The 22,378-nt window shown below is 38.8% G+C and overlaps 2 protein-coding genes across 3 annotated transcripts; both read right to left on the bottom strand.

Moving 5' to 3' along the window:
• Positions 1–1,358: 1,358 nt before the first annotated feature.
• Positions 1,359–3,188, bottom strand: LOC121646405 (sperm surface protein Sp17-like). Its single transcript, XM_041995343.1, has 5 exons — positions 2,691–3,188; positions 2,526–2,605; positions 2,350–2,393; positions 1,802–1,875; positions 1,359–1,683 (listed from the first exon to the last, which is right to left on the bottom strand). Exons 1-5 carry the CDS (start codon positions 2,842–2,844, stop codon positions 1,502–1,504), a joined length of 534 nt encoding a protein of 177 aa, XP_041851277.1. The 5' UTR covers positions 2,845–3,188; the 3' UTR covers positions 1,359–1,501.
• A 40-nt stretch (positions 3,189–3,228) lies between these two features.
• LOC121646404 lies at positions 3,229–6,543 on the bottom strand. 2 transcript variants are annotated; one of them, XM_041995342.1, is made up of 10 exons: positions 6,400–6,543; positions 6,004–6,303; positions 5,784–5,837; positions 5,649–5,684; positions 5,402–5,512; positions 5,239–5,263; positions 5,085–5,125; positions 4,951–5,001; positions 4,755–4,858; positions 3,229–3,540 (listed from the first exon to the last, which is right to left on the bottom strand). In XM_041995342.1, the coding sequence occupies exons 1-10, from the start codon at positions 6,446–6,448 to the stop codon at positions 3,409–3,411; spliced, it is 903 nt and encodes a 300-aa protein (XP_041851276.1). In that variant the 5' UTR covers positions 6,449–6,543; the 3' UTR covers positions 3,229–3,408. The 2 variants fall into 2 exon arrangements, with proteins under 2 accessions (XP_041851276.1, XP_041851275.1); XM_041995341.1 differs by having other exon boundaries at positions 3,231–3,540; positions 5,396–5,512.
• Positions 6,544–22,378: the final 15,835 nt, after the last annotated feature.

Genomic DNA, 22,378 nt, shown 5'->3' with positions numbered 1-22,378 from the left:
TCTGCACTATGAGTGAGGCTGATGGTCTCCTCTTTTCCCATTGCTTCATTCTTCTCCTGTTTTTCACAATCAGTTGTTTCGTGTTCCTCTGCTTCCTTTGGCGTGACCTCTTTTTCTTCCCCAGCATCCTCTGCAGTTTTCTGACTTTCTTCGCTCTCCTGTGGTAGTTGTTGTGCACTTTCCTCAAAGGTTTCTCTCTCTCCTTCGATTCCAGCAGTTGATGTATTTGACTGGGTTTGTTTTGATGGATCACATTCGATCATGTCATCATTAATTTCTGGTTCCTCCATCTTGCTGCAGCTCTCTGTACATATTTCCTCTTCATCTCCACCACCTGTGCATGTCGTCTCTTCTGTAAAACCAGGGTCATTTGACTGCGTCTCTTTTTCAGGGTCCTGATTCTGATCAAATTTGTCCTGTATTTCATTGGTATCAACACTTTTATAACTGGTTTCATCCTCTTGAATCTCCCTTTCTGCCTCAGTAGTGGGCTGATCTGATGAGCTGATGCTTTTAACACCTTTTTCCTCATCATCATCATCACTGTCATTTAAATTAGAGTTATTTGTGTCCACTGTTTCTGTCATTATATCAAATGCTGCATGCCGACTTTCATTTTCCTCCCTTTCAGAGTTCAATTCTTCTTTGACTATCTCCATTTCAGGTTCAAGGGGATCTTCTGTATGAGATACATTTTGGCCTGTTGAACTTCCAGTGAGCTCCTTGGACTCTTCCATTTGTTGCATTTCTAATACATTAGTCTGTATCACATCTATTGAAGTCTCTTCCCTAGGCTGTTTCTTCTCAACTGGAGTAATGTGTCGAGCCTCTGGAACATCTTCAAAGCTAATCTCAACCAAAGAATCCTCTTTTGATAATACATTGTCAACTAAAGCCCCCTCAATATAAGCTAAACTTTCATTAGAAGAAGCTTCAGTTTCTGTTATTTCCATCCCCTTTGTTTTTTCTTTATGATCCTTTGCTTTTTCTTGGCTGTCCTCGGTGATTTCAGATTGAAGCAGTAAAGATTCTACAACAGTTTCCTTAACCTGGGGTTTCAAACTTTCTTCGTCTTCAATAACATGAAAATCATCTTGAACAGTCTCTCCTCCCATTGCTCTTTCTGTTCCTCCAAGCACTGCAGCATTCACATCAGCTAGCCCAGGGAGTGAAAAGATCTCCACTGATTCTGCAACTTCAGTATCCTCTCCTTTTTCTGAGTCAATAATTTCCTCATCTACAGGGATACTTTCTTGTCGATCACCCCCCACACCTTCAGCCACTCCTAACTCCTGAGCACAAACATCTACATTTGCAGTTCCTCCAACTGACAACAAACCAGCAGGCTGTGAGTCAGACCTTGCTATATTTTGGTCTGGAATAAGATCACTCTCCATTTCTTTATCTGGTCTGTCAGTATGTTTAAGTGTAGTAATTGCTGGGTCTTTCTCCTTTTCTGTGCTGCTTGCCTCATTGTTCTGCATATTTGTGACAGACTTTTTTACTGAATGTCCTGTTTCCGTTGAAACAGTGCATTTCTCTGAAATATTATTTTCTTCATCTTCATCTGTGCTTTCAGTTGAAGACGCATGTTCAGAGACACGAGGTTGTGTGGCGGAAAACGTTGAGAGTTCTGTTGAATGACTTGATTCATCCTCAGTTTGGGACTCAAATGATTTTTCTCTAGAAAATACAAAATGACATGATAAAATTAATGTGAGTACTGTTGTACAAAGAGACACTTTGAGTATTGACAGTAATTCAAGTTATAGTCTTTCTAAACAAGATATAATAACTCAACTGGTGACTGTCCACGTGTAGCTTGTAGTCTTATGCTGAGTTCTGCCATTTCCTCTCAGCCTTGACACTGGAAATCTAACAGTACTGAGTTTATCTTTTTACTATGTCTAGACCTCTACTCCATAATATACTTTAAGATTATATTTTAGTGAAAGGCTAAGCCAAATTTCATACTGCAATAGAATACATTACTGCTTTTTCTCATAATTATGGCCATACAATATTTTATGACATGGCCATATATTTATATTTTAGCATAGATATTTGAAAAATTATTCTTTTCTGCAACTTTAAAGGAATTTAAATAATGCCGCTAAATATTTCTAAACAACAGCAGTTGCTGAGTTATGTGCAGTTATTCTCTATCCATTTATTCCTAATCAGGCAAAAACACTGTCATTACCAAAAACTTTACACCAAATTACTTCAGAAGCTTTTTAATGATAAACATAAGTAATACTGTAATGTCGTTAGAACTTGTCACTATCCTTTCCCTGGTGTTCATCCTGTCCCTCGTCTGTTGATTCTTCTGGTGGCATTGAGACTCACTTGGAAATGTTCATCTCTGGTGTTTTTTCCCTTTCAGGACTTGTCTGGAAAAACAAAAATAAATAAAAATAACTGCCAATTATTGAGCGTAATTCCAATTTATGCAAATATACAAATATATATAGAGCTGAAGCTTAAAATTACAACAAGGCCTAGACTGTGGGTTGACAAAGTACCCTAATATTCTTGAATGCATGGTTATTGTAGAATCTATCTTCCAGTTTTGAAGTCCACTCAGCAGGATCCATACCACTCTCTGCGAGAAAAGACAACGAATACATATATCTGGTGGTAATAAACTTAATTTCTTTCGTTTCATCATATAAAAAAACTACAGTTACCTTCTCTTTGCTTGAGAAGAGCTTCAAAGTACTGCGCAGCATATGTGGGGATGTCCTCAGGCTGGTCTCGAAGAACTTCACGGGTTAGTCCCTCGAGAATGGTGCCGAATCCTCGAGGGACCCGCAGGTGAGTACTGGAGAAAGGCACTGACATTTTCCCCCCCTCTGTTTCGGACTACTAGAACTGACTAGGAAAAGTTACCGTTTCTCTCAGTTGATTACCAAGCCCCAGGTCTGTAGCTTCAAAGATATTTCAATATGGCTAACATCGAGGGCTTTGTAAATATTAACAGTGTTTGTATGTATATATAGCGCTCACACCACTTAAAAATGCTTGAATTTATGTTCAGCGAGATTCACAAAATGTCAGAAAACAAATAACTTGCAATACCTATTACCCCAAAGTTCTTGCAAGCGACGTTTAGCTACTTTTGAATGTGAGACAGCTAGGAACAGTATACCCCTTGTGTTTTGTTGATATCTACCTCTAAGCAACCGTTGTTAATACGGACACCGATAAGGGTCAAACGTCAAAAACATTCACGAAAAGTAATGCCTTTATTAAATGCATATTTTAGTATAGACACAGCACACGCAAAGAATAAAAAGTATGAATATTTGGTTTGTATAAAAATTTTAACAAAAGAGCGAATGGAAGCATATATAACAAAACACGTTTTTCTTCTTTCCTCTTCTCATCAAACAGCATCAAACGAATTCAGGCATATGTGATGACTGCGTACTCAGAGTTGGTGCTCATCTTGCGGCTGACCTCTCTAGGCTGGGGCACGTGTAGTCTGTCAGCTGAACGAGAGGCTTGCAGGTGAGCTCTTGATTCATCTCCCCTCCTCTGAACGTGAAGCAGAGAAAAATACAATGTAGGATACTTATCTAGAGTATCTTAAGGCGTATGTGACGTTCCATTGCCAAATGGCTGTTACTGTCACTAAAACTAATATTAAGGTCTTTTTAAAAGTAACAGGCACATACGAATGTTTATAACAACTTGATTTTTTACTCTAAAGCAGGGGTGTCCAAAGTTTTATAGACTATTGGATCCATTTTATTTGAGTCAGGTGTGTTAGAGCAGGGAAACATTGAAAATCTGCAGGATTGAGGACCTCAAGGACCAGAGCTAGACATCCCTGCTCTAAAGCCACTTATTTCCTTCCAATATGTTAGTTACGTCTGAAAAGTTGTTTAAGATAGACTAAGATGAAATTTAAAAGCTGCCCTGTTATTTAAATAATACATTCTTTTTTAAAATACTGCATTTTTAGGTGAAATAGGTGAGGAATCATTGCACTCGCCTGTGAGGAAGTAGGCGGGCTTTCATGCATATACCCTAAGCAAATTGCATATGACACCATTAATGCTGAGCTCACATAGATGTTTTAGGGCAACATATGCTGGCATAAACAGGGCCTTGCTTTTACAGCAAAACAATGCTGAGCCACATTCTGTTACTTTGTGTCACTACATCAGCATGACTCCAAAGTGTCCAGGTGTTAAACTAGCCTGCCTGCAGTCCAAACATGTAACCCACTGAACAATAAAATACAAGAAAGGAGTCACTATATTCTTGAACAGCTGAAATGCTATTGTACTCTTGAATGGGAAAGTATTTTGCTTTCAAAATCACAGTAACTAATATTATCATATCAAAAATGCTTATGGAGTATTAAAAAAGTAGTAAATGCATCTGTCTCTGTCTTGTTTAAAAGGTGCTGCTGCACATGAAGCAACAAATGTGGTTTAAATGGTTTCATATCTGATAAATCCACATCTGTCAACGAATTTACCGCCTATTTGTAGATGCAGTTGTAGATGTTTTAAATGCAACTTCTTTGTTTATTCAGTCGCTTACTTATTGAAACCACTTTGTGCCCAACAATAAAATAAAAGTCAAAGAAAGTCGTAGCTAAAATGGAGACCTTTTCATTTTCAAATTTACAGTCATGTGGCAGGTGTGTGATCTGTAGAGCAGAGCTGTTCATACAATGTTGGCTTCAGTTAAATACACATGACCAATATGAAGACTATGAATGGAGTCTTGTTTCTTACCTCTCCCGTTGCCAAGTAGCCGACCTGGGTGAGCTCTGGTGTACTGACCCCTCGGACGGTGATCATTATGTCAGCATATGGAACTTCAGTCTCACTCTCATTATCTGTGTCAAAGAAACACTTTGTTTTATCAGTAATTATCAATCACTATAGCCTGTGATTCTATGTCACTTATACTGCTTAGAGATTATACTACCAGGTGGAGGAATCCTCACAGTAACTCTCTCACTCTGTATCGATGGTGTTCCTGGAGAATATACAAGGTATGAATGGCAGGGCCACATTTGAAAGTTGTTTTTTTTTTTTTTTTTACTTTTGATAATTGTTTACCTTTTAATGGCAAGAGAGGAACATTTGGTGGTTGTGGTAAGCTGAAATTTTTAAAGATCAAGAAATCAGCTATTGAAGAGATGTTCAAAAGTTAAATTTGAAAAAGTAGCTAAACACAGATTTAACCAAAAATGAGTGCTTTAATCATACTCACCATGACCTTGACACACCTGATTCTCCTAGAATATGTAAGAAATTATTATTATTAAATTATTATCAGTTTTACATAATTGAAATTGTGTCTTATTTTCTAAATCCATTTATCCTTTTTAATACAGATGTCTTTCAATAGTTGGATACATTATAATCACCTTTACCATTCCAGTTCTGTCTGTTCCGATTCACACACAGGTAGACAGCCAGTCCTGCAAGAACCATGGCCACTGTAACAGTGACTGTTGCCAAAACCTTGATCCCAGTAAATTCCCCTGTTAAACGGGAATTATCAGATTAACTTGCATTGTACTGAATAGAAAAAGAAACTTTTACTTCACAATCACGCATAGAAATAGTTGTGTTTTTTCTTTTCTATTTTTGCATAATTTGTTTTAAGTATTATCTCACCTCCGCTTGAATGTTTTGTCTCAGCAGAAAAAGATACTGAGAAAAAGAGGTCATAGTATAATAATTAAAAACAGCGTGGAACAACAATATAATTAGAATTACAGTAGATTATACCATATCTTGACAGTTTCTCACCATTTTTAGTGTCAGTCTTTGGGGCAACTGTCCAGTGTGGGATTTTTCTTCGAACTTTAACAAAACAAAACACACACACACACACACACACACACATATGTTTATATATATACATATATATATAAATATATTTGTGTGTGTGTGTGTGTGTGTTGTATATGCGTATATGTATAGTATTGATTTGCATATAAAATGTACATCTATTTAATTGTTTGTTTACCTTGAAGGGAAATTATTCGCTCTGTTTTTTGCAAAAGTTGAGGGTGCTCTCGATCTTCTGTGTAGCAAGTGTAGTTCTCTTTTACATCTTCAGCAGACACAACTGATAGACAGACCGCCACAGTGCAAAAGGTACCATTTCTAGATATTTCAGTACAATCAGAGTTATTTGATGCTGTACTCCAGTAGCCATGGACAAATCCTGATGAGCAATTGTAGGTGCAGTTCAATGTAACGCTATCACCCAGTTCTACAGTCAAGAAGTCAACGGGTGTTGGAGTTTTATCACAGCTGGCAATATCTGCAAAGAGAGAAAAAATTATTTATTTAATAGGAGAAAAAAGTCATTACATTACCTCAAAATGCCAAGCATTATTTTTCTAGATGCATTATTGACCTTGTGCCACCCAAAAGCAGAGTAAGGTGAGGCAGACTGAAATCATCATTGTTGGTCCCTGCTTTGCTGTTTTCGTCGTACGTCAAGGAATGAAATATTATATTATGTGCTCTTACAATGTGGTGATGCTTGCACCTGCACAGCCGCTATGAAGTACCCACATATATGTTCCTCCTCTTGGGTTAGGGTACAGGAAGTGGTACGATTCAGAGATGTGTAAACATAATTTTGAATTTTCCATGTGTTGCAGCTGATTTCCTGCAAAGTAAATTCCAGTTGTAAATGTAAAGGACAAATTCATATGCCACTTTATTTACTGTGGATTAAAAAATCAGCTATATTTGTGCATTAATGCTTAAATAAATTCATTTAGCATCTGACTTTAAGTACATCCTAATGCAGTTTGCATGTACTTCTGCAGATCCAGCATTGCAGCTTACTCTTTGCTCCAGCTAACAACATGTTCCCCATTAATTTTACACAATGATTAAATAATACATGATGAAACCCTCACTCTGTGAAAACAACATATATCTTTTGCAATAAAACATTTTATTTGAGCATCAGTCAGCTTCAGAAAATGACTGATTTTTAATATCTTTAATACCTAATAGTGATTCTCTTCATGACATCTCAAATGGCCAAACATAGGTGGTATAAATATTTGAAGTGATCCACTAACAGAGACAACATCTAGGCTAGCTTAGGCCCATGCTCATGCATTATAAAAGTAGCAGATACAGTTACAGAACCTAATTGCACTCCACTGTCAGCTTGAGTAACCACCAGGGAATCACGTTTCACGCTCCTTTCACTTTTCTGACTGAGGGTCTCTCACTTTCGTCGCTCTAAACAATTATCCATGTAGGCACAGGCTAAACAGTCTGTTATGAAATGCAAAAAAAAAAAAAAATGCTATGTCCCTGCATACATGATTAGAGATCCAGAGATAATGTTCTTTTTCAGAGCAATGCATTTTCTCTTCTTCTCAGCTTTGGAGATTTTTCTGCTACTGTCACAGTTTGGAGTTGCTTCAGGTAAGAACAACTATCAAAGTTTTTTTTTTTTTGTAATGTTTTAAGTGAAAAAATTTATCGACTCAAAGACAAATGTCTGCATTCTCCCTGACTTTAATTAAGACTCTCCTGAGGGGAGTGGAGACCTCCTTCTCAGTGAAGAGGCAGACCTTGATCAGTGTCCAGAAGGAAAATACTTCTCCCACCAGCTTTGTTTGGAGTGTCCTTCTGGTCATTTGTAAGTCATTAACCATCTTTGAAATCTTATATTTACATTTTTTTATAGCATGGACATGGGAATCAGACAGAACTCTGTTTTAAATAAAAGTAGATATTATTTTGCCCCCTTAAGGGGTCATATGTAAAAATATGTTTAAAATGTTATTGTAATTAACATATTTCTTCTCTATAGTTGCCCTGGCAATATATCTGCACCTAACAGATGTCCAATAGGAACATTTAACCTCTACACAGGGAAAAACAGCATCAGTGACTGCAAGGTAAAAAAAAAAAAAAAAACCTGTGTCATCTCACACTTAATACAGTGCAACAAATTACTCATTCCTTTATGTTGCAGCCTTGTTTTCCAGGTTTAATCAGTTCAGAAGACAGAGTGGACTGTAGGCTCTGTCCTGCGGGCTTTTCATGTGATCCGACCAATGGGACACTTAATTTATGCCCTGCTGGGCAACATTCTCCTGAAGGGGTCCTGCAGTGTCTGACCTGCCCTGTCGACTCTGTTTGCATGTCTGGCTTCCATTTTAAGGTCATAATAAACATTAAATGAAAGAAAAAGCACTTTCAGTTTATAAAGCTAAATTGTAAAAGAAGAAATATGTTTTTTTGTTTTTTTTTATGTATTATTTGTGTTTTCTTTGGGCCTTTCAGTGTGGACCTGGAAAGGAGCCCAGTCTAGATCACACTGAGTGTAATGACTGTTTCCAAGGTTTCTATTCCACTGTGTGTACTGTTCAGTGTCTGCAGTGTCCAGCAGGTAGTACTACTACGTCTTCTCTTGTACTGTGTTTGAAGTTTGACATCTATTAATATGTCACCAAAAAGAGCCCCACAAAAATATAACCTCTATCTGCCCAGGAACTTACTGTCCAGACAGTGGGATGTCACAGCCACTCCCCTGTCCTCCTGGTTTGTTCTCCACACCTGGACAGACTTATTGCCATAGCTGTAATGATACATCCTCGTTCTGTGGGGTGGCTGTGGCTCCCCGCTGGAGCCAGTCGGCCCACAGGTCTGGCCAAGTCATTGCCTGTCGACCGGGAACATACAAAAGAGGAAAAGAAGAGTCAGATTGTAATGTCTGTCCGAGAGGTTAGTGCTTGTCACTGTAACTTATCATTTGTCTTGCTGCTTCTTTTTCTCCTGAAGGAGGCCAAATGTGTTTTGTACGTGTTTTTCTTTGCTTCAGGTCATTACTGTGTGGGAGGTGTGGCTGTGCCCTGTCCAGCAGGGACTTATGGCCCTAAAGAAGGTCTGCAGACCCTCAGAGACTGTGCAGAATGTCCTGCAGGTACAGCTTTAGTCATGGAAAATCTTGTGTTAAATGGTTCCATGTCCAAAAATATGGAGAATCGTGTAATTAAACCCATAAAATTACCCACTCAGTCAGTTGCTAAAGCCCAATAAATCAGATGTATTCAAAAACAGCTTTATATGTCTTTATCATATAAGTTGTATCCTTCAAAAAATGTTCTTCTCATCTATAAATACTTTCCCCTAGGGTTTTATTGTCTGGAAGGAAGCTCACAGAGACCCACCTCCCAGTTTCTGTGCCCACAGGGCTATTACTGTGAAGAGGGCACCGCCACCCCTCATGGGTCACCTTGCCCTGCTGGTACAGCAGGGGAACAACTGGGTCAGACAAGTAGGGCAGCCTGCAAGAGATGCAGAGAGGGACGATTCTGTCCTGCAGGTAAGTCTTATAACTGATGTACTCATTTCACTGGAACAACAGATACTTAAATAGAATATATGTATCCTAGTAACTGAACTAAATTCATGCAAGAAAGAACATGAAAAAATGGATTTCCTTCGATAAGAAGTTACTGCAAGATATTATCTGCATAGTGTTGCTTGTTTATGACTATAACTTGTCAAAGGTTTTGACACATTTTTTATATTGGTATGTTAGTACGAAATATTGATGTGGGTGTTGCATTCAACAGGATCATCAGGTCCTGGCTTGCCCTGTGCCCGAGGTAGGTTCTGCCCAGCTGGCACCTTGGAGGAAGTGACATGTCCTCCAGGCACCTTCACACCTCATCAAGGAGCAATAAGTGAGTTTTCATTCTTTATTTTTATTTATGTGATTGAGATTAATCCCAACAAGTTTCCTTGACTAGACATAAGTCCATGTTTGACACTTCTTGTTGAAAGTTTCTTAAAAAATTAACAAATAGTAAGATATGGTTTTGATAGAATTTTGTTTTTCTTTTTTTTATTATCCATACAAATTTGTCCATACAATTGATACTACAAAATCATTATTTCTAAGTTCAATAGCTCATCAAACTGATGTGATGCCACAGCAGTCTATCAGAGCACAACTCACTGATTACATAAACGTATATGTCTTGCTTACTTCACATTAAATAACCAGAACCTATGGATGAGTTACTGAAACAGATGGAGGCCCAAGATGGTTAAAGAAAAAACTAAAAGATTAATAGAATCTAAATTAGGGGGGAAAAAAATTGCAATAGCAAGCTGGAGCAGCGAGTTCATTATAGAAAAAAAATCATGTGCACCTTAGAATATCTCAGTTATCTTAATAGTTAAGAAGCACAATGTGCCATAAAACTGTGAACATCTTAGCATTACAACTACTCCTTCTAGGTGTAAAGGACTGTCTCAAATGCCCAGCTGGTTTCTACTGTCCTGAGGGGATAAGTGACCCAGTGCCCTGTCCACCAGGCTCTTTCAACCCTTTAGAGGGTCAGGATGAGCTGACTGATTGTAGAGAGTGCTATGCAGGAAAGGCCTGCACACAGATAGCTCTGAGAGCTCCTGATGTGGACTGCATGCAAGGGTATGTAACCTCTTCAGAACCAAGAGGCCGAGAGGCAACCAGACAGAATTTATACCATCTGAAGCTTTTGAAAACTCTCATTAAGGGATTTTTGTCTTATATTTCCTGTTTTGGCATTGTTATTCTGTTTCTGTGATAAATCTGTCTAAATCTCCACAGGTTTGTGTGTCCTCCTGGCTCCTCAAAACCCAACGCACCAACGAATGCCTGCCCACCGGGGACACTTAGCAATCGCACTGACCTTACTGACCGCTCGCAATGTCAGCAGTGTCCAGCACGATATGCCTGTCTTCGGGGTGACATTTCATAACTGTTCAGTTGGCCTTTAAAAGTTCAACCTATATCAGAGGAAATAATTTACATCACACACAAAGTATTTTATTATACTTAACTACTCTAGAGAAATTACATTACCAGTGAATGTCTTCACTAAATCATGAGCTTTAGCCACACTGATCACTATCTCCTTTACCTTCCTCATTTCCTTCCCCACCTTGGTAACTGTATCATTTCTATCTTATCAGGGACTGGTGGTATCCAAAGGCCACCACTTTTCTGCTTTTCTGGACATTATTGTCCACCTGGGACAATGTTCCCAACTCAGTACAAGTGTCCTGTTGGGACATGGAGTAGTCGCAGTGGATTGGAGGCTGAAAGTGAGTGCCAGCTATGCCCTTGGGGTTGGTATTGTCTGGCTGGGTCTGCAGCTCCAACAGGCCGATGCAACTCTGGACACTACTGTCCTGAAGGTAAACATTAGTTTGATGCAGGTGGCAACATAGGAAGCATCTAAGTTAAATAAATGTATATTTTTACTTTTGTAATACAAGAATCCAGCTGATCATTTATATATTTCTTTCATAGCATTTCTTTCATGAGTCATTTATATAGATAGAACTAAATCAATGTTGACTCATCAGGGACTGCATATGGCACCCAGTTTCCTTGCCCTGTGGGCACCTACAGCATCCAGATGGGAAACAGATTCAGAGAAGACTGCTTGATTTGTCCCGAAGGCTCATTCTGTAAACGGGGGACCTCCAAACCTTCACCTTGCCCACCGTAAGCAGAATATCGGTGGATATATGTGAGAATGATGATGAAGTGTATATTACTGAAAGACTTGGCTGTATGTGGTAAAAATTATGATTTAGTGTATGATTTTACTTTTAGTAAAAAGTATGATTTTATGTATCTCCCCCATTCTGCCTTTCTCAGCTCTACATTTCGCCACCTGAAAGGAGGTCGGAGGCTGGAGGACTGCTCTCCTTGCCCTGCTGGCTATTTTTGTCCTCACTCAGCCACTGTCAACCCCAGAGTGTGTGGAGCTGGCAGCTACTCTGTAAGGACCCATCTAACACAAATCAGTGTGACTGGACAACTTACATATCCAATAGAAACCACAGCTGGTGTATTCTTATCTCTCCATAGCCTTTTTGATTGTTCTATTTTTAGATTAGCATTTTCCACCCACATGATATCATTAACATTACTCATCTAGTATAGCTGTAAGTATCAGCAAGAGGAAAAGTTCATTTTTATTATATATAATCTTTTTGATTCTGTATGGAGGCAATATCAGTGTTTTTCCAGCTTTCTCCATTTAGAATCCTCCTTTCTCCTGCATTCTCAGTATCTATTTTGCTGTGTCCCTCCCCCATACTGGTTGATATTAATGTCAACTCCCTGAATCTTCCTTCATGTTCTCTTGTGTGTAGGACGAAGGCTCTGCGGAGTGCTCTCCATGCCTACCAGGACACTACTGCAGTAATGAGACCACTAGCGAGGAAGCCATGCGAAGTGTCATGGTGTGTCCTCCAGGTTTCCTCTGCTCTCAGGGTTTGGCCAGAGATCCCCAACGCTCAGCCACACTCTGTCCTCGAGGTTTTTATTGTCCAGGAGGAGGCATTGTGAGTCAGAGTGTAATACTGGCAACAAAGGACAATTTCTCTTCTCAATGTAAATTATATATGGTGTATCACACATTGGTCTGTTAACCTGGCTGCACCTTTATTCCACTCAAAGAATCCCAACCCTATACCTTGCCCCAATGGCACGTACAGCGACTCTCCTGGTCTGCGTGATGTATCAGAATGTGTCCAATGTCCTGAAGGGAAATATTGTTACTCCCAGCAGCCTCAGGAGCAGCCTATTACCAGGCCTGTAAGAAAAAAGCATTTAAGATAAACATTTGATTAAAAAAAAGTCATACAATGCTTCATAATCTAATGTAGACACAAACTGTGTGTGGTGATACATGTAATATATCTTACAGACAGGGATATGTCCTGATGGGCACTACTGCCCCCCAGGGACAGGTTACCCTTACACCTACCCCTGTCAGGTCGGCAAATACAGGAACAACACACTTGGTCACAGTGGAGAGGCATGTATTTTATGTCCATCCAGGCATTACTGCAACAGACTGGGGACTCATTTACCCATAATCTGCCCTCAGGTAGGAATAAAGCATTTAGAAAAACACTGTATTTCTTGAAGTTGTGTTCATGTAAATATCAGTCTCTCTCTGTCTCTCTCTCTCTCTCTCTCTCTCTCTCTCTCTCTCTCTCTCTCTCTCTCTCTCTCTTACCCCTCTAAGGGGTTTTACTGCCCAGATGGCACTTCTTCTCCTCAGCCTTGCCCTGAAGGGACCTACAGCTCTCGTTCTGCTCTCAGTGATGGCTCAGAGTGCACATCTTGTGGTGGAGGCCAGTATTGCACCGGTGTGGGACTTGTAGAGCCTTCTGGAAGCTGCAAGGAGCGTTTCTACTGTAGAGTGGGAGCCAAGTCTGCAGTATGAAAATACTATTACTAGATTCAACTCAGCTGAGATTAAAAGTTGTTAATTTCTATTCTCTTACTTTTTTTATGTCCACCTTAATAAAAATTTTTGTAGTACATAAATTCACTACTATCTAATTAAGCTTCTTTTTACATATTGTTGATTTTTCAGACTCCAGTTGATGGACCAACTGGAGGTTTGTGTCCACCAGGAAGTTACTGTCCTCCAGCTTCAGTCTCTCCCTTGCCCTGTCCCTCTGGCTCTTTCAGTAACAGCAGTGGCCTCAGCAGCCCAGAGGAGTGTGTTAGCTGTCCACCAGGGTAATCTCACTCATACTGACTCCCTATTTTATTTATTTTTTTTTTTTTGCAAAATGATTACTCATATATCTGCTGAATGGACAGCGTAAAACTCACGCCTCCGCTCCACTGAGTCAACATGCTTCTCTCCATGTAAGTTTCTATTGTTCAGGTACCAACAACACCTCACCTTCTGGACCTTGTTTTCCTGGTTTCTACTGTACTGGTGGTTCAGCTTCACCTGTTCAAAATGAAGCAGAAGAGGGTTATTATACCTTAGAGGGGGCAGCCAGCGCAGAGCCATGTCCTCTTGGCTTTTTTCAGATGGTAGGAAAAATACATATGGAATATCAAGTGCCTCTTATCTGTATTCTTAAAGTGAAATAATATTGCTATGCTGAAGGTTTTATGTTGATCTGTAAATCCTCGACAGCGTCGAAGTGCAGGATCATGTGAGGAATGTCAAGCAGGCAGACTGTGCAACCGGACAGGCTTGTCCCAGCCACCGTTGTGTCCCACAGGACACTACTGCCCTCCAGGCTCCTCTACTGCTCGCCCTTGTCCTTCAGTCAGTATCTCTGCATTAGTATGTGTGCAACAGCATGGGTCTGTTCGTTTACCTGGTTGTCCTTCTTATACACTCTTTGCCTTCTTGTTGTCTTTAAGTGTTATGTTTGTTCTTGTATTCCTTCAGTCAAATTTCATTAACTGAATTTACTATTTATCACATTCACACTGGTGATATTGAACAATCATTCTGTTTGTTTATTCAGGGCTCTTACTCTGACCAACCTGGCGGTGAGGGTGTGAAGCACTGTCGGCCATGTGAAGCAGGTTTATTCTGTAACAGAGCTGGTCTCTCTAAACCTCAAGGTCTCTGTGACCCGGGACACTATTGTACCTCTGGAGCCTCTACTGCTTCACCAGTAAGTCATAATGACCAACAACTTTAATAACTTATCCAAAAAAAAGACATGAGGTTACAGTGAAGCACTAAACTGAGTGAAAAACCAAAAGTAGTAGCAGGCATCTTAGGTAGATTGAATAGAATGAAAGAATCATACAAATTCCTCATTTTGCATGTACTATTTTGATGCCAATTACCAAAATATATTTTATCCATATAAACCACCATCTTTCAGTGATTTTGCTGAAGTGAGGCAAAACAACCTTTATGATACAGCTCATGAGCGGGGGAAGGAGAAAAAATAAGGAAAAACATGCAATAATTGCAGAGGTGGAAACTTCCCTATTATTAAGTTCAGTCATTACCTTGAAAACTGTGTAGTTGATTTGATGTAAGCTGTTAATGCTTTTTACCCAGTTTACCTTTTTTCTTTCATTTGATATGAAAATGAATTTAGTGCAGTGTTTTCTTCCAGTTTGTATTACATACATACATTAAAGTGGTTCTTGGTGGTAAGCTGTTCGTGGTGCGTAGGAAATGAGTGACAGCTCCCACCTCAAACTGCCCACAGCTTCAACTTTTAAGCATCTAGAACAGTAGAAGGAAGCCAAAATTATCAAACTTTGAAGCCCAAGATATTTAGGTAAAAATGCCAGTGGGTGTACAGCAGTCAAACAGCCCAAAGATATTCAGTTTCCCTCAGATTAATTGATAACCAACATGAAATTAATAAAATAATTATTTTATGATTAAAAAATGAATTGATGATGATTATTTTTCTGAACTTCAACAGGTGGCTGTCGCTTCAGGTGGTGTGTGTCCTGCAGGCTACGTCTGTCCACAAGGAACCAAGCACCCACAGCAGCACCCCTGTCCTGTAGGAACCTGGAGCAGCTCTGTGGGAGCCCAAAACCTGTCCTCATGTTGGCCCTGCCCTCCTGGACTGTATTGCAACAGTACTGGACTCAGCAAGCCTTCAGGAATATGTGATATAGGTATGGGTTCTAAGTATCTATACTGAATAAAGAAAAAAAAGGGAACTTAAAAAGGCTTGAGTCTATGCCAGCTGCTACCATTATGCTTATGCATAAAACATGCAAACTCCACACAGAAAGGCAGATGCCCAAACCAGGAACCACATTGCTAGCCACCACACCACTCTGCAGCTCAGGTTCACCTTGCATAGCTCTAAATCTTGACTATTCAAAGGATTTGAAGTACACTTCTGAGGCATTTTAAATGATCTTCATGAACCTGTACCCACTGCTTAGCCAGGGTTCAAACCTCGAACACAACAGCCCTTGTTAGCTGATATAATTAATTGTGTCTTGAAAACAGTAATGATGTTGTAATGTAAATATTTAGTTGTTTTCAGTAAAAGATGTTTTTTTTTAAATGTTATGTGAATTCTTTCATACAGACGTCCTGGCTGTAGTTTGGTAGTTATCACTGTTGCCTCACAGCAAGAAGGTTCTTGGTTGAATCATCTGCCTTTCTGTGTGGAGTTTGCATGTCTGTACATGAATGATTGTCTTTTTATGCTGGGCCTGTGGTGGACAGGCAACCTATCTAGGGTGTACCCTCCGCTCACCTAGTAACTACTTGGATAGGCAACCCTGCATTGGAATAAACAGGCGTTAAATATGGGTGGCTGGAATACAGACTTCCAAACTGAAGAATGAGTAGTTGAGAAAACTAAAAAAAAGGAGGCAAACAGCTGCAAAGCCTTTTTGAGTAAACTAAAAAAATGCATTATGAACCTAAAATATTAATTTAATATTATATTGAAATATTATGTTGGAAAAACTTGAGACTATTATTTAGATTTACGCAGGCAATTAAGCTGAGGCAAATTCTGAACATAAGTTCGAACATGGAGAATTTGCATGTGTTCTGTCTGTGTACTCCAGCTTCCTCCAACACTCCACAGACATGCATGTTAGGTTAGTTGGATGGCTGGATGGATGGATGATGAAGATATCTAACCTTTATTAACTCTGTGTACATAGAAAATGTGGCAGATTCCTATAATATTTGTGATTATTGTCTGATTTATAGGTTATTACTGTTCAGGAGGGACATCGGTTTCAAAGCCCACAGATTATGTGACAGGGAACATTTGTCCAGTTGGACATTACTGTCCTGTGGGCTCAGCTTTTCCTATACTCTGCCCTGATGGGACTTACTCAAACACTACAGGTATAATAAAAATAGTACAATTATGGAACTGCATAAAATGCCAGAAATAAACATTTGAGACATGAAGTAACACCTGAATCCTTTTCATTATTAAAGGGGCAGAAATTTGTGATGACTGCCCATCTGGGACATACTGTCTGTCTGGAGAGGGTGTCCAGGCCTGTCCAGCAGGCCACTACTGTCTTGGTGGTGGTGTTGAAGGCATTCTGCCCTGCCCACCTGGAACCTACAGCTCTCAACTTGGCCTCAGTCAAGTGGAACAGTGCCTCATTTGTCCAGCAGGTGATGGTATTGCCACGTTTTTCAGTGCTTTGTTTGGAGGATATTAGTATGCTGCTGAATTGGATTTTAATGTATTCAGTTTATTTAAAGGATGCGTTAAAAGTAATTAATATAAATTTAATTAACTAAATTAAAATTTCATTATATTTAACTACCAAAATGAGCTATATTCTTGATGTGTTGTTATTAAGACTGTCCATTCTTATAATTGCAATGATGACTGATGCAGGTTTCTACTGTGAAGACTGGGGACTGTTTGAACCTACTGGACCCTGTCAGGCTGGTTACTATTGCATGGCAGGTATGGTCGGCAACATATGTTAGCTTTTGCAGCCCTAATTCTAATTTTTTGGTAAAATGTCAATAAAAACAGAATGTAGTGATTTGCAGTTCTTATAAACCAGTATTTTTGACATTTTTAACCAATATCAAATATTAAAAGTGAGAAATTTAATTATATCTTGAAAATGTAAAATCATTTGGAATTTGATAACGTGTCTTAAAAACTTTGGGCATGAGAGGTTTAGCAATTTTGAAAAAAAACTTTTTACTACAATTCATTCAGTGATTGTGAATAACTTTTTATGGATGTGTTGCTGCCATCAAATTAATGGTGAGATCATATTTTTTATGCTATGCTTTTTATTGTGCATACAATATTTATTTATTACACCACATCCCAACTCTTTGGAGTTGGATGTTGTACTTCTTACTTTACATAAAAACAACTTTTTAACTCCTAGAGTGGATTATATGAGCTAATTAAATTGTTTAATATCTCAAGGTGTAAACTTTGAAAACCCTGATGGTAACTTCAGCACAGGAGTAGGAGGAGCATGTCCACAGGGGAGTTTCTGTCCTGAGGGCACCAGCCTCCCTCTGCCCTGTCCACCTGGGACCTATTCTGACAGGTTGATTGGTCAAATATTAAGCACAAAAAATTATTCCATTATCATAGTAGTTTGTGACATTGTGCTTAATATTTTTATGGCTGCAGTCTTTATCTGACAGATGCCTCTGGCTGTAGTCCATGTCCAGCGGGTCAGTTTTGTGGCCATGCAGGTCTAACTCGGCCATCTGGTCTGTGTCAGGAAGGATCATATTGTCCAGGTGGAGACACAACAAGCACAGGTAGAAATTCAAAATACAGACTTTGTGCTTTATGATTTTTTTTGAGAAGTTAATTTGATATGTTCTTATTATCACAGTAATTCACCCCACTCATCCTTTCAGCCGGGAAAACATTGTTTGACCAACAAATGAGCACAGCAGTGATTATTCATTTATGTGATTTCTTGCATGAAATGAAATAGTTGAAAGTAGAATAAATATGCAATGCAGAAATAAAAAAAATTGTTTGTATTAGCATCACTCAGTAGAGAAACAGTTGCTAATAGATGCAAAAACCCCAGAAATGTGAGGGTGTTTGGTTGAATGAATGATGGCTGAATTAATCAGGTGTTTATCACTGAATTCATCACATTAAAAGCATAGCAGTGATAATTTCAGTGTTCTGTCAAATCTAATTGGATTTTCTTCTTCAGGCTCAGAAGGAGGGCTTTGCCCACCAATTCATTATTGTCCTGAGGGTAGTGCTAACCCAGTGCCCTGTCCAGCTGGAACCTATGCCAACCTCACAGGTCAGCCAGTCTGTTCCCAATGCCCAGCAGGATATTACTGTCCAGAGAAGACTGGCAATTTTACCAAGTTCCCCTGTGCCCCTGGATTCTATTGTCCTGATGGTACACACATCCAAAACACATTGGTCATATCTATCATGCAAAATTTTTAACTTATCTTGTCTCAAATGTAACTATATTATATGCATAGGAACTAAGCATGCCACCCAGTTTCCCTGCCCTCGTGGTTACTACAACCCAGAGCCTATGACTCAGAGTCTGGACAGCTGCCTGCCTTGCCCTCCAGGGCACTACTGTGAGAAAGAACGGCTGACCAAAGTGTCTGGAAAATGCAAGGCAGGTCAGAAAAAGTGTCTTTGTTAATTTCTACCAAACTTGCAATCACAGTCACACAGGATAGTTCCCCGGTGTCAGGACTTTGTCCTTTGTGCCAGACACTTTGGCTCCAGGGACTTACAAACCAGTCCAACGCTGTCTGGAAGAATTTAGATAAGGGAACAAAGAGTTCACATTAAACATAAAACATCACAACTTTTAAATAATACTCCCTACATAATCTATTTATGTACACAGATGCAAAAGAGCATGGCTCACAAGTCTCATGCTGAAATAAGAAGCACGCCTACCTGGTTTATTAGGTAGTTTTTGTCTTCAGCATTGACTCATCTGTTTCACCTTTGTATGGCTTTCTCCCTAGAATATTCATTATCTTGTTTTTATCTGTGCTAAGAAAGTAATCATGTGTTTTGTGTCTTGCACTTGTTCCTCACAGGCTGGTTTTGTGTGTCAGCAGCATGGAACTCTCAGCCTTTTGACCTTGACAATTACACGAATGCCAACTGTTTATGTCCAGCTACCTCCACAGGGGGGCGGTGCCAAGTGGGCTTTTACTGTCCACGTGGCAGCTCAGAGCCCATACCTTGTCCACCAGGAACTTTTTGTAACATCTCAGGTATTGAGATACTGATAGCATACAATATCATGCATGCAACTCTGACAGTTCACCATCAACATAATAACACAAAAAGTTGTTGTAGTCTAGTACTTGTTCATGAGTAATATGGTTTATAAGATGGAAAGATGGATGGATGGATGGATGGAAAGATGGATGGATGAATGGATGGATGGATGGATGGATGGATGGATGGATGGATGGATGGATGGACGTTTCCCAAAAAGTTGTGATGCTCTTCTAGATGGAAACTATATACTCATTTTGAGTTTTTCACTTAAATTTTATTAAGTATATTGCAATATACTTGGAATATACTTGGAGTATATTGGAAAATAAAGAAAAACAAAAGTAACAGCCAGGCACTTTGTGCTAGGTACATCCACATACGTATACAATATACCAAACAATGGGGTTTTGGACAGAGGTCTCTGTAAAATATGGCTTATTATATATGAACATTCCCTGAGAAATAGAGCATATTTCAGAGTGAATGACATTCCAAGCATTTCAAATGGCATCTTACTTTAAGTAATGAGGAAGTGTACGGGGCACTCATTTTGATGTTGATGCTAGCAACATATTTTTAAAAGGGAGCTTGTTTATTTCACATGTTACTCAAGAGTAGTGCAAGAAAAAAAGGGTTGGATATATAATTTTCCAATTTTTTTTATTGGGTCTTGACTGCAATTCACTATCTTTAAATTTGTAAACTTGAAGGATATAGAGTGAAAAAACCTTGATTTAGCAGCAGACAGGGATTTCCTGTGAGAAGTTCTGACGTTGTACAAATGTTTTCAATACAGTGTTCAGAGCAGACTCATGTACCTTCATGGCTGCATGTGCCTAGTTGCGCAGCCTACTTACTAGTATTATTTGGTGGTTAAAAAAAATAATAAAGTTGTAGCTTTTCTACATGGCTTGGTTATAACTTTTCTACAACTGAACATCAGACTTATTATTGATGACATATAGAGCTGTATCTATGAATTATGAATTATGAATCTATGTGTGAGGTTTCACTACAGGTTTCCCTCACTTCGTTTTATGGTTAAGATTCTGGTGCTCCTGTGTGACACCCAGTGGTTTTATAAGGCTGCACATTAAACCCTTCACTACAGAGTTATGCTGCTGTAATGTGCTTCAGTTGTGATTTTAAATCATCTTCCTGACTTAACAAGGCCCTTCTATGACTAACACATTGTCTGGATGGTAGCATATGTTGCTCCAAACCCTGTGTAATTTGTTTAGAGTCAATTATGCCTTTAGGTATATGGCAGATTACCAAGCCATGTGCATGAATGCACCGTCCTACCATAATGAATGCTGGTTTTTGAACTGTGTCCTGATAGGAAATCAGTTGGCTCCTCATCTCTTTTGCCTGGAGGATGAAGTTTGATTTTCAAAGAGAATTATAATTTCTGATTTAGAGTGATTTTCTACTCAACCTCATCTAAGAGGAGGTTGCACCTAGAGGATATGGTGTCATTTCTGGGTCTAATTTATTTGCATGTCATTCTTAAATCATTGAACTGTTTAGCTATGCAATGAATTATTCAGTATCTGATGCAAGGATGTTCTTTTTTATCCAACACTTTTATTTTTTTTATATTATTTGCCTGTAATTAATTAACATTGTTATTGTTAAGGGACTTTTCTTTAACATTGTGCATATTTTCAATCTTTTGTTGCAACCTTTTTTTTTTAAATGTGTTGTTCCCATCAAATTCAAAAAGGTCCTATAAATAAAAAAAAAAAAATCATGTTCAATTTGATATTTTTTATTTTATCTTTATTTATTTATAGAAGCAAACTTGCAAGACCAGAAATGTAAAAAAATAGGGCAATATCATTCCAGGCTTTCAACAGTGCTTATATAATTCTGCTGGAGGTTATGTCAGTCTGAGCATGTTTAAGTATATAAAATCCTAAAAAAAAAATGTGCTTATATTGCCCAAAAGGTTTAGCTTTGCCAGTGGGTCCCTGCTACCCTGGATACTACTGTACTGGGGGGACCACAAAAGCCAGACCAACTGATGGAGAAATGGGGAACATCTGTCCGCCTGGCACATACTGTGGTGAGCCCACCTTGCCCGAAAATGGTTGTTTCAACTGACTTTCTCTTTAAGCCTATTGAAAGTCCTATAGTAAAGTGTTTGGTGAAATAAACAAGAACATTACATCTGCTAATACTTGGTATATTGCTTTTTTTTTCTAGTTTTAAGAAGGCATATAAAAGGAAAAAAAATAACAAAAACAAAAAAAACGTAATGGTGCACCACCAATGCTGAAGAAGAATAGTCTTATTCTTTGTTTTTGTTCTTAATAAGATAACCTAACCTTATCTATTGGTACACTGGAAAATTTGTTTTATAAACTGTTTTTTTTTTTTTTTTTATTAACTTCTGCAGTACAGATATCTGTAAAGGCTAATCTTATTTTTAATTCCAAGGGCAACTATTTTGAATGGCTAGAAAAGTGTTTTCCATGGTCCAAAGACATGCATAAATAATTTAACTAAAGACTGCAAACACCTGTGACTCAGGTGGATTAAACACCTTAAATAACTTGTCTGTACAGATGTGAATCAGTTGTTTTTCTATTTGTGTTAGGCTAAAAATAGAGTACTGAACTGTGTAGGGTGCGATACATAGATTGTAAGTAAATGTATCTTGATTTAAACAGCACTGCTCTCTACAATGACTTTGTGTTGACATTTGGTATTAAAAAGAAATGGATGAAGAGTAACTGATGGCCTTCCTCACCTGTTTGTCTGCAGCTGAGGGCTCAGGAGAGCCAGAGTTGTGTCCAGCTGGTACTTTCTCCCCAGTCTTTGGTTTGACTAATGAGGCAGGC

This window comes from Melanotaenia boesemani, chromosome 9 (assembly GCF_017639745.1).
Source record: "Melanotaenia boesemani isolate fMelBoe1 chromosome 9, fMelBoe1.pri, whole genome shotgun sequence".
Classification (NCBI taxonomy): Eukaryota; Metazoa; Chordata; class Actinopteri; order Atheriniformes; family Melanotaeniidae; genus Melanotaenia; species Melanotaenia boesemani.
The sequence above is the reverse complement of the archived record's forward strand: the minus strand, read 5'-3'. Positions and strand labels throughout refer to the sequence as shown.